Raw genomic sequence first — 12,368 nt, forward strand, 5'->3', positions numbered from 1 at the left:
TAGATGGACCTTTGTTGGCAGCACAATGTCTCTGCTTTTTAATATGCTGTCTGTGTTGGGCATAACTTTTCTTCCAAGGAGCAAGCGTCTTAATTTCATGGCTGCAATCACCATCTGCAGTGATTTTGGAGCCCAAGAAAATAAAAGTGTCTCACTTTTTCCCCACCTGTTTGCCACGAAGTGATGGGACTGGATGCCATGATCTTAGTTTTCTGAATGTTGAGCTTTAAGCCAACTTTTTCACTCTCCTCTTTCACTTTCATCAAGAGGCTTTTTAGTTCCTCTTCACTTTCTGCCATAAGGGTGGTGTCATCTGCGTATCTGAGGTTATTGGTATTTCTCCCAGCAGTCTTGATTCCAGCTTGTGCTGCTTCCAGCCCAGCGTTTCTCATGATGTACTCTGCGTATAAGTTAAATAAGCAGGATGACAATATCCAGCCTTGACGTACTCCTTTTCCTATTTGGAACCAGTCTGTTGTTACCATGTCCAGTTCTAACTGTTGCTTCCTGACCTGCATACAGGTTTCTCAAGAGGCAGGTCAGGCAATCTGGTATTCCCATCTCTTTAACAATTTTCCACACAGTCAAAGGCTTTGCATAGTCAATAAAGCAGAAGTAGATGTTTTTCTGGAACTCTCTTGCTTTTTCAATGATCGACAGATGTTGGCAATTTGATCTCTGGTTCCAGAGATCATTTACCTATAGTCAGTCACTAAATCCTCACACACCTCTCTAAGTAGGTATTATTATCAACACTGTCTTCCTGATGGGAAGCTGAGGCAAATAATGGTTAGGTAATTCCTACAAGGTTACTCAGCTGTTAAGTGGCAGAGCCAGGATTTAGATCCAAGTCATAGACTTACTGAAAATTTTGAAAAATAATTTGGGGACCAATAAAATAATTTGGGGACCAATAAAATAATTTGGGGACCAATATAGTGTTGCCAACTATTAGCACATTTTTGTAAATTCTAACATTCTGACAACTACTCTGTTACTTAAGAAAGTTTAAAAATATGTAAAATTCTGATTTCAATAACCTATTTTTTTAATACTACATGATTATATTCATCCTTAAAGTCATTTTTGTATAAAGAGAAGCACAGTAGTAGTACATTAATATAAAAATACCTTGGGAACACTTTTTCTTTTTTCCCTGTTCAGAGCGTGTATATCTTTGGGATCAAGAACACGAGCCATTGGAAATGCAGCTAAGAGCCAGGTGAGTTGTTAATGTAGATGTTTTGACTTACAAGAAGAATTAACTTCATAATGGCAGCTAAGCTCCCAGTTTATATAATTAAAAGTGAAAAAAGAGAATAAAGAAGTTTACAGATCCTAATATCTTTGTATCTTACTAAATATATTTTGCTTTGGATTGTAAAGTATTTCTTGAATTTTATTTTTTTAAAATTCTTAGTTGTGAGGTTAGGTTATGCTGTCAAATGGCATCAGGTTTTCCTTGTATGGTCACTTTTAATGAGGGATATGCTATTTAGAGGAGAAGGCAGTGGCACCCCACTCCAGTACTCTTGCCTGGAAAATCCCATGGATGGAGGAGCCTGGTAGGCTGCAGTCCATGGGGTTGCTAAGAGTCGGACACGACTGAGTGACTTCACTTTCACTTTTCACTTTCATGCATTGGAGAAGGAAATGGCAACCCACTCCAGTGTTCTTGCCTGGAGAATCCCAGGGACGGGGGAGCCTGGTGGGCTACCGTCTGTGGGGCCGCACAGAGTCGGACACAACTTGAAGTGACGTAGCAGCAGCAGCAGCAGCAGCATGCTATCTAGAATACATACTTCTACAACAAGTGAATGATATCTTTGTTAAAGAAGGTGGAAAAAATTGGAGAAACTGGTTTCCAGAGTTAATTCTCTGTGGCTGCCACTTTACATGGAATATGTTTAACTATTCGTATTTCTAGGCTTCTGAAATCCTTTTGCATAAAACATTCACTTTAACATTCCATGCTACAGGTTCATTTTTCTTAGACTTTGTTTATTGCCATGAACCAAATGCCCTTAACAGTTATTTTTTACATTTTAATGTATACCTGGGTCTTTTCTTTATTACAAAATAACTGTTTAATGGAGCTATTTTTTTTCCATGACTTTGTAGACATAATTGACTCATTTATCCAGGAATTGTTGTTAAGATTTTTTTAATCAAATTGTCTTACAGTCGGCCTGAGTGGAATATGTTTTTTTCCTCCTTTTCCATTTTCATACTGCACATAACCAAATGTTTGTGCCAAAATGACCCCTTCACTAAAAGTTACTTCTCGTATCTGGCTGATTTAAGGTATCGTAGGGCTTAGAGTCTCTGAAGGAAGCAAACTATAAGTTATTTTTCCTAAAAAGCTAAAGAGATCAGTATAGTAATTCAGCATCCCTGTAGTTTTCATCTTATAATTGAAGGTCACTAAGAGGACAACAACTGGATCTCAGTGATATTCTGTAGTTTGAACTACATGTTCTAATTAAAGAAAAAACTACTTTGCCAAAATACAAGCTATTTACAAATGAAGACACATGAACTTAGCACCATGCTATATGGAAGGATTTTTAATTTACTAGCCTAGGAGAAGTTTTTAGCAGTGGAAGTAATGTAGTAATGCATGATAAAGTTCACAGAAGATATTTAGTGTAAAAGAAAAGCAGGGTGATAAAAGACATAGTGTAAATATTAATATAAACACAGATGAAAGTGGAAAGAATCAAAGATACTAATTCATTAGCCTGAAAATCTTGAAGAAAGCCAAATAAATGAGTTGTAGATAGATTTTCATTGTATTTGAGAAGTTTTGTTCTTTTTAAAAGACACTTTTGTTTTTAACATTCCAAGGGTAGGAGATAGTGGTTTCTATCAATTTGTTCAGTTGCTCTGTTGTGTCTGACTCTTTGTGACCCCATGGACTGCAGCACACCAGGCTTCCCTGTCCTTATGTCTCCTGGAGTTTACTCAAGCGCGTGTATCCATTGAGTAGATGCCATCCAACCATCTCATCCTCTGTCGCCCCCTTTTCCTCCTGCCCTCAGTCTTTCCCAGCATCAGCATCTTTTCCAGTGATTTGGCTCTTCAAATCAGGTGGCTAAAGTATTGGAGCTTCAGCTTTAGCATCAGTCCTTCCAATGAATATTCAGGGTTGATTTCCTTTAGGATTGACTGGTTTGATATCCTTGCTGTCCAAGGGGACTTCTATCAATTAGAAACCAGAAAATTAAATGATAGTGTGTAATTCTGAACTTATACAGATGTATAGGATAAAGAGACTTGGTGATTCTCAAATACTAGCATAGTTTACTTTGCATTAATTCAGTAATTGATAAAAGTGTTTACTGCCAACAGATAGTCACGAATGTAAGAAATACAATTCACGGTTTCAAAAAACTTCATGGGCGATCTTTTGACGATCCTATTGTGCAAACTGAAAGGATCAGGCTTCCCTATGAGCTGCAGAAGATGCCGAATGGAAGTGCAGGGGTTAAGGTAAGTTTATATTCCCAGAATGCAAGCATTTGTCCAAATTAAAGAAACCAAATGCAGTAATATTGCCTATTTTTAAATACTTTAAAAAAATTTAACTTTTTTCCTTTAGGTGAAATACATGCATACCAAGAAACGGGCAGTTTTTGTAGTGTGCTTTAGTGACTGCACAAAAAAAATCTGATTTAGAATAATAATCTTTTTAATCCAAATACTTCTATTGTCAAGAAAAAGGTATTATTATTTGGAGAACTTTTAGAGGTGAACCATTTTTAAGGGACAAAGGCAGAGGCATATGTGATTTAGAAAAATAGGCCCAAAAGTATGTTAACTGCTATAATGAGTTTGCTCTAATTTAGAAGAATCTTGTGTTAGGAATATTAAAGCAAATACTTCTTCCAAGTAAGAGATGGATTCTAGGTTTTTACTTCTATATCCTAAGACAGAGAGTTTTAGATTGGTTAACAAAAACTAACAGAATACCCCAAAACAGATAGATTGTATGACTTAGCAGTTCTACTCTTAGGTGTATAAGAGAATTGAACCACTTGTGCACACAAAAATTTGTACACTAATGTTCATAATAACGTTATTTATAATAGCCAAGAAGTGGGAACAAACCAAGTGTCTACCAGCTGATGAGTGTATGAACAAAATGTGGTATAGTTATCCAGTGGCAGTATTATGTGGCCATAAAAAGACAGTATCTAGAAAACATGCTAACTGGGGGGAGGAAAACATATAAAAAGCCACATATTTTGTGATTTTGTTTGTGTGGCTCTCCAGAATCAATGCAAATCAGTAGACACAGAAAATAGACTTATGGTTGTTAGGAATTAAGGGTCTCTCTACTTCTTAATTGTTAGGAATGGGTATCTCTACTTCTGCTGCTGCTAATGGGACACTCTTTTTAAGTTGATGAAAATGTACTACAATTAGTGATAATCAGTATACAACTTTGAACATACTAAAACCACTTAATTGCACACTTCAGAAGGATAAACTTTATGCAATAAGATTTATATCTCAGAGCTAAAAATTTTAATAGCTGATTTTCAAATTGATATATATGTTTTAAGGTGCACATGTTTCCATGTTTCGAAGAGGGTTCTGACTACAGGATGGATGATGAATTATAGTAAGGAGACATGAGACTTAACAATAGTTCAGAAAAAGACACGATAAGAGATTAAGGACAAATTGAAAATTAGGAAGTCATATTTTAGGTGAAATTTGTGGATCAAGATGTGCTGACTAGGAAGCTGATGGGTTATGATAGCAATAAATGTGATAAAGAGTAAAATTCACATGTCCTTTAGATATGATAACTTCCAGTTATTGACTATGTGGAACAGTTTTATTCTAAACTACTTAAGTGTTTTATTCTTTAAAAAGAAAATTAAAAATTATGCTTTGTGAGTAGTTTGATTAAAAACAAAATAATTTTTACAGAAAGTCAAAACTTAATTTTTAAGTTATATAATTTTTATGCAGTTATAGTCAGTGCATGTAAGCTGGTTGAAGAGGCTTTGAAAACATCAATCAACCATGTGTTGAACTAAGTTTCTTCATCCTTTGAAGACTGAAGATCTTTAGCATTCAATGCCTCAAGCAGTTTATCCATTTATTTACTCTGACATTTGTTTGAATATGCTTTAATGTTTATTTCATCTAACTTTTATATTCTTCAAAAAAACTCTGTATTGTTGTGCCTCCTATAATCAGACTAAGACACATGGTACTTGATTCATTTTCCCTTATTTTGGTATGCTTGATTTCTTCCTGAGTTTAAATTTCACATAATTTCATGTAATTCTTGGTTTTAAACTTACCTGTAAATTGATTTGGAAACAAATGGATATCAAGTTTAGGTCTGTTTCATTGTAAATATTATATAATTATTCATATTTACACAGTTAAATAAATACCTACATTGTACTGCTGGAGAAGTTCTTTAAAGCTCTTCCAAAGTTTAGTGTTTTAGTATAAAATTATTTGCTTTTGGGGATACAGAGATTAAATACATAGCCTTTTCTTATGTAAAGTAGTTGTAGTTATTGTATGGGCTCTAAGTTAACTTTCTATTGCTTATAAATATTGTGGTTGTCATTATGAAAGAGTTTGCTTATTTGAATAAAGCATAGTATTCCTTGGTCAAGCACTGTAAAGTTTCATTTTATGTGCTTAAATTCAAACTAGTCAAACCTGTGGATGAAATTGTTATTCTTTAAAATTTAAAAATTCCATGTATGCATCTCTAATGTTTAATTATCCCCTGAGGCCTTGGTAATTATCCCCTGAGGCCTTGGAGTAATATATATATATATAAAGTTTCTTTTTTTAAATAAAATTTTTTTTCCTGTGTTCTCATTTTCTTTTCACAAAACTGTACTACTAAAGCTTTCATTTTAAAGAAAGATAATTTGACCTTTTTCCCCTTATTTGTTTACAAGAATAGTAAATGATAAAACTTGCTTTTGTGGGAGATGGGGATCTGGAGCAGGTAAAGACACTCTTGATTTTTTTGGTTGTAATACTATGGGTAAAGCACTGTAACTTCAGAGATGAGATATGATGATACTAGAGCAATATTTTTGGTATGTAAGTTCATTGAGTAAGGACTCTGCCTTTTTCATTAAATACTAGATGAATAAATGACTCCTATTAAATATCTCCACTTGGGCTTCAGGTGCGATACCTAGAAGAAGAAAGACCTTTTGCAATTGAGCAGGTTACTGGGATGCTGTTGGCTAAGCTTAAAGAGACTTCAGAAAATGCTTTGAAGAAACCAGTGGCTGACTGTGTGATTTCAGTAAGTTTTACCTCAGTACTGAACACTCTTGAATCATATTTTCCAGTATATTAATGTTACATGGAAATGTTTTTCTTCCCTTATCTAGTAAATAACCTCCAATTTTTTCATTCAGGAATGAGTTTCCCATAAACTCATAATTGTGATAATCAGCTAATCTTTAAAAAAAAAAACAAAAACTAATGTATGTGATTAGTTGGTGATTGCTGTACCTGCCACTTACCCTTAAGAATCTTTCTAGGTGGCGCTTAAACATCCCAGCTTCAGGGAACCTTAACACTTACATCAAAGGTTGAAAATGCCCAGTTGCAAATTTGAGATTGTGTATATTCTGTATCCGGAAGAAAGATCCTTTTTTAAAAATGATAAATTAGATGTATTTAATGTGTATACATCTATACATATGCATATGTATACAAGTTTTGACATATGCATATACCCGTGAAACATCATCACAGTCAGTATAATAAACATGTTTATCACCCCTCAAAAATCAACTTAAGCTTTTAAGGTAAAAATAGTTTGTATATAAGGTGAAAAACATGGTGCTTTGATATACATGATGAAAATGATCACTGTAGTCAAACAAATTAATATATCTATCTCCTATAGTTACCTTTTTTGTGTTTGTGTGGCAAGAGTACCTGAGATCTACTTTCTTAGCAAATTTCAGCATATAATACAGTATTATTAACTGTAACCATGCTATACATTAGATTTCTAAAAGCTATTCTACATAAATAAAATTTTATACACTTTGACCATTGACTTCTGATTTCCCCCACTTCCCTATCCCTGGTAACCACCATTTTATTCTATCCTATGAATTTGATTTCTTCAGATTCCACATATAGGTTAGATCATGCAGTATTTTTCAGAAAGAAAAGATCTGTCTTTTAAGGATTCTTAACATTTAATCATTTACCCTGTCTTTTATCTCTTGAGATCCCACTATATATTGACAACTAGGTTTTAAGTTACATGTTGTCACCTAAATGTGAATATATTCTTAGTACTGTTAAACTTGGCTACAGAAGTTCAAGCCTCACATCATCAGAAGAATAGAATATTATGACTCTTCAGTGAATTTAGTAATTATGTCAGAAATTAGTATCAGAATTTGGCATTGTGAATTTCTTGGCCGTTATTAACTTTGTAATTAGTGCAATAAGCCTGTGTAAGCTATACAAGGGGAATTTTTTTCTGTTTTATGTAGTCATATCTCTCATGGCTAAAAAAGCACCTGGTACATAAGTTCTCAGTGAATATTAAGTGAACCATAGCTTATAATGTAAATTTTTATCAGAAGGATAGTACTAAAATCAGGATATACAGACTTGTCAAAATTCAAGTTCTTTTAGTGTTATCATCTATTGAATGAAATTTCTAAATTCAGAAAGCAGTTAACTTGAAATTGGAAGAGCCCCAAGTCATTTTGTACATGAATGTACTCAGTTTTTTATAAATCTGTAGACCAAAGGAAAGTGCTTCTTACTTTGATAATACTAACTATATGTAATCTTAATTATGTTTTAAATTATGAGTTTATTTTTAATAGAAACATAACATTTTTTTTTGGTGATTTATAAAGAAACACATGAAAAAAAAAAAAAAGAAACACATGCTCATCGTAAGCCCTCATCGTAAGCCCCTGCAATATAGTTTCCCCTCCCTTTGGAATATAACCATTGTAAACATTTGGGAGTGTATTCTTCTAGTACTACATACACACACAAAAATGAAATCATGCTATATGTGCGCCCCCTTTTTTTTAATAAAGATACTATTCCATGACAGTTCAGATCGATCTGATTCTAACATCCACATCAAATTTCTTTATGTGGATATAACATATTTAACCAATCTCATTTTAACAGACTCTTGGGTTGTTAATGTTTCATTATTAAATATAAACAAATATGTATTTTTATAGAATAGACCAACATGAGATGGATTTAGATGAACATATTTTTGAAATTCTACAGTATTACTCTATTTTACTAATTGCTTTAAATTTGTGTTCATACTTTAGGTCAAAACTTTTGATATAGCAGTTGAGAACCTTAAAAAAAAAAAAAAAAGGCTTCCCTGGTCACTCAGATAGTAAAGACTCTGCCTGGAATGCAGGAGATCTGGGTTCGATCCCTGTGTTGGGAAGATCCCCTGGAGGAGGGCATGACAACCCACTCCAGTATTCTTGCCTGGAGAATCCCCATGGTCAGAGGAGCCTGGGAGGGAACAGTCCGTGGGGTCACACAGAATCAGACACAACTGAGCGACTAAGCACAACCTAAAAAAAAAAACACCCAGTATTTTTTCTCATTTATTTAATTAGAGCACCATTTATTACTTTACGTAAGTTTTGGTGTAATTATTTTCATTTTCAGTTGATGAAATGTTTAAGTAAAATGTATTACAATGAACTAATACACTTGATTATTGTTTCACAATACCAGATTCCTAGCTTTTTCACTGATGCTGAGAGAAGATCTGTGATGGCTGCAGCCCAGGTTGCAGGTTTAAATTGTTTAAGGTTAATGAATGAAACTACTGCAGGTGAGCAGTTTGCAATTTGAAAATCACTGTCATTAAAATATTATTATAGTTTTTTTCTAATTAGTACAAGGCATTTATTTTTAATAACTCTGTAATGTCCTGATATCTTATAAGCTTATCATTTTGGAGTACAGCATTTTGGCAGAGATTAAACATGTCTTCCATTGGCTCTTGAGTCATTAACATTATAGGGTAGAAAAAATAAAACATTAACCAAATTGTGAAAAGCTATTTTACTTTGAAGCTAACTAAAATGTAGTATCAACATGACTTATTTATTGTTTTCCAAGCAATTGCTTTGCTAATCTCATTCTTTGTTCTTGCATAGTTGCTCTAGCATATGGAATTTATAAACAGGATCTTCCTCCATTAGATGAGAAACCAAGAAATGTAATATTTATTGATATGGGACATTCTGCCTATCAGGTCTCGGTTTGTGCTTTTAACAAAGGAAAACTTAAAGTAAGTAAATGGTTTGCTATATTTAATTTAATGGTTAAGAGCATATAAGACTAAATTGAGAACTGTAATGCATGGATTTAAACCCTGGTTCTGCCACTTAAAAACTGTGACTTTGAGCAGGTTATGTAACCTCCCCAAATCTCAGGCTCCTCACCTGAGGATATTATCAGTAAGTATCTCATAGAATTTTTGAGGATTAAATGAATTAAAGTTTATAAGATGCTTGGAATACCATATTGCAGTTATTATGTGTTAGCTATTTTTTATTAGTGTTGACGTGTTTGTCACCTATCAGGGAGCATAAATTACATATTTATAAATGTACATAGGAAACATTTTCTAAAATGATTCCCATTGTCTTTAGAAACCTTTCTATCCAAGAATCCTAATCAAAATTTTCTATAATGTGGTTTTATTTATCTCTCTGTGCTTATCTTTTTATAGCCTTTGGTTTTACATTCATTTCTACATTAATTCTCTTACCCAGACTTACATACACTCTCTGTCCCTATTACACACATGCATAGAATTTGCTCAGAAGATTAAATGCTTTGGGTTACCCAGAACCTTTTAGAGCCTTTTGTGTTGAAGTGTATATTACTATATTAACATCCTTGTAATCATAAAATTAAAGGGAAATTACTCATAGTGAATATAGGAGTCTGTTCATTGATTCTCCATGTTAATCTGTGGGACGACATCCCCTTCAGACTATGCTCCCATCCTACTGTGATGTTTACCACTATTCCACCACCCATCCTTATGCAAAAGGCTGAAACACACCAACGTGGAACTCTACTTTCTGGCAATTACTATTATAACTAGATTTTTACCCTCTGCTACAGGGAGACAGACTAGATGTCTTGGTTCTATGGTTTCAAAAGCTATATCATTGAAGTGTGTAACTTTTCTGCTCCTTTTCTATTAGACTGCTTAGCTGAGGCCAGTTGTTCAACAAGCTTATTAAATTCTTGTCTCTCCTCTTCATTTTTTTTTTTTAATTTTCTTTTTTGGTTCCTTACATGTTCTTTTGTTCCTTCTATATGTTTATAAAAATAGTCTGGCTTTTTAGGGGAATGGGGGCAGTAATTCTTGATGTGTAAATTTGTAAAACATTTTTTTAAAACTTTTTTTAAAAGCACTTTTTGTTTTGTATTGGAGTATAGCCAATTAACAGTGTTGTGATAGTTTTGGGTGAACACTGAAGGGACTCACCCATACATAAACATTTATCATTTCTCCCTCAAACTCCCCTCCCATCCAGGCTACCACATAACAAACACTGAGCAGAGTTCCATGTTTGATCAATTAAAATATTTTATATTTAATCTTTGGATTGGCTCTCTTGGCTGTTTTGTCTTTGGTTACATACTTAGGACTCTTACTTTGCTCTCTTAAGCTTGGTTTTTGGCCCATCTGTTCAGTGCTGTTGTGGAACCAAAGAATGTGAGATAATGAACTTTTAGTCATTGCAACTCAACTTTTCAGAATTAAAGTTACTCTCCCACATAGGTATATAGATCTATAAAGGAGATAATTCAGAATGGATAAATATGCTGGCTACATAAGATAATTAATATAAGTGATTCCAAATTTGGCACGCCTGTAATTTTTGAAAAGTTCTTTGGTTTTAATTTTAAAAGGTTTTTTCATGGAGGTTTAATTTTTGAAAGCATGTAATATTTCTGAAAATTCAGTTCTGGTTTTTCAATTAAACAGGTCTTGGCTACTACCTTTGATCCATATTTGGGTGGCAGGAACTTTGATGAGGTTTTAGTAGACTACTTCTGTGAAGAGTTCAAGACAAAATATAAGATAAATGTGAAAGAAAACTCTCGGGCCTTGTTGCGTTTATATCAGGAATGTGAAAAACTAAAGAAGCTAATGAGTGCAAATGCATCAGATCTTCCACTGAACATTGAGTGTTTCATGAATGACCTTGATGTTTCTAGTAAAATGAACAGGTACCATGTATGTTTTCAATTGAAAAGTGTTTCCTCATTTTATGTTTGGATCGTGTCTAATTTTTTTCATTCTGTTATTTCAGAAGATATGCTCAATTTTTATACCCCCAAATAATGACTTTTATTTCATTTTCCCACAGGGCTCAGTTTGAACAATTATGTGCTTCCCTCTTAGCCAGAGTTGAACCACCATTAAAAGCAGTAATGGAACAAGCTAGTAAGTGAAAGTTCCTGAACTAACCATCAAAACTGTACCATGGTGTTACTTTAATGGGGTAGAAATTTGTAAAAGCAATAAAAAAGTCATGTGTTTTTTTTTTAAGATTAGTATTTCTTATTTTAGAGAAAGAGTTTATAACTCATTCTTCATTCATAAGACAAGGGCCACTAGATATCAGAGTTTATGAGACCTCTTCCTGGCCCATACTGTTTACATCATAAAACTAATGCTAGTTATATTTGAAGGTATTTTTATAAGTAAGTTTTTAAAGATTGATCAGAAGTAGAAGTGAGAACATGACTGCTTTTTGTTAAGGTTTTTTGTGACCAATTAAAAACTAGTTCCTATGGGGATTTGTGAGGTAGAAGTTAGAAAAAATGAAGGACTCTGAACAGTTTCTTTAAAGTCCATGAAGTATTTGTCTGTTTTATGGTCACTTCATCATCTGGACCAAGTACAGTGCCTGATGTGTGGATAATAAATATCTATTAAATTTTGCTTTTTTCCAAATTTATTTTTATTTTATTTTTGTTCTACCTTGTTTTGAGTAAATTAAAAATTCATTTTTTTAAAAAAGTACTTTCCAGAGTCTACTGTTCACATTTTTTATAAAGACTGTCTTAATTTTTGAAACATTTTGTTTTCCAGACTTACAACGTGAAGACATAAGTAGTATAGAAATTGTAGGGGGAGCAACACGAATTCCTGCTGTGAAAGAGCAAATCACTAAATTCTTTCTTAAAGACATAAGTACCACATTAAATGCTGATGAAGCTGTTGCAAGAGGATGTGCATTACAGGTATGATTATTAGTTTTTATTTTGCCAGAAATATGGTGATAGGGCTCAAAGAACTTTTTAATTTA

The 12,368-nt window shown here is 33.4% G+C and overlaps 1 protein-coding gene across 2 annotated transcripts in view; it reads left to right on the top strand.

The window, feature by feature from the left end:
• HSPA4L (heat shock protein family A (Hsp70) member 4 like) overlaps positions 1-12,368 on the top strand; it is a 63,797-nt gene that overhangs the window by 13,259 nt on the left and 38,170 nt on the right. For both annotated transcript variants that reach the window (XM_006067301.4, XM_025268038.3), the window contains exons 3-10: positions 1,165-1,222; positions 3,352-3,492; positions 6,179-6,301; positions 8,758-8,857; positions 9,186-9,319; positions 11,039-11,283; positions 11,424-11,500; positions 12,152-12,303. In XM_006067301.4, coding sequence (XP_006067363.4) covers positions 1,165-1,222; positions 3,352-3,492; positions 6,179-6,301; positions 8,758-8,857; positions 9,186-9,319; positions 11,039-11,283; positions 11,424-11,500; positions 12,152-12,303 — 1,030 coding nt within the window. The remainder of the gene's footprint in view (positions 1-1,164; positions 1,223-3,351; positions 3,493-6,178; positions 6,302-8,757; positions 8,858-9,185; positions 9,320-11,038; positions 11,284-11,423; positions 11,501-12,151; positions 12,304-12,368) is intronic.

The sequence above is a fragment of the Bubalus bubalis genome, chromosome 17 (assembly GCF_019923935.1).
Source record: "Bubalus bubalis isolate 160015118507 breed Murrah chromosome 17, NDDB_SH_1, whole genome shotgun sequence".
NCBI classification, from domain to species: Eukaryota; Metazoa; Chordata; class Mammalia; order Artiodactyla; family Bovidae; genus Bubalus; species Bubalus bubalis.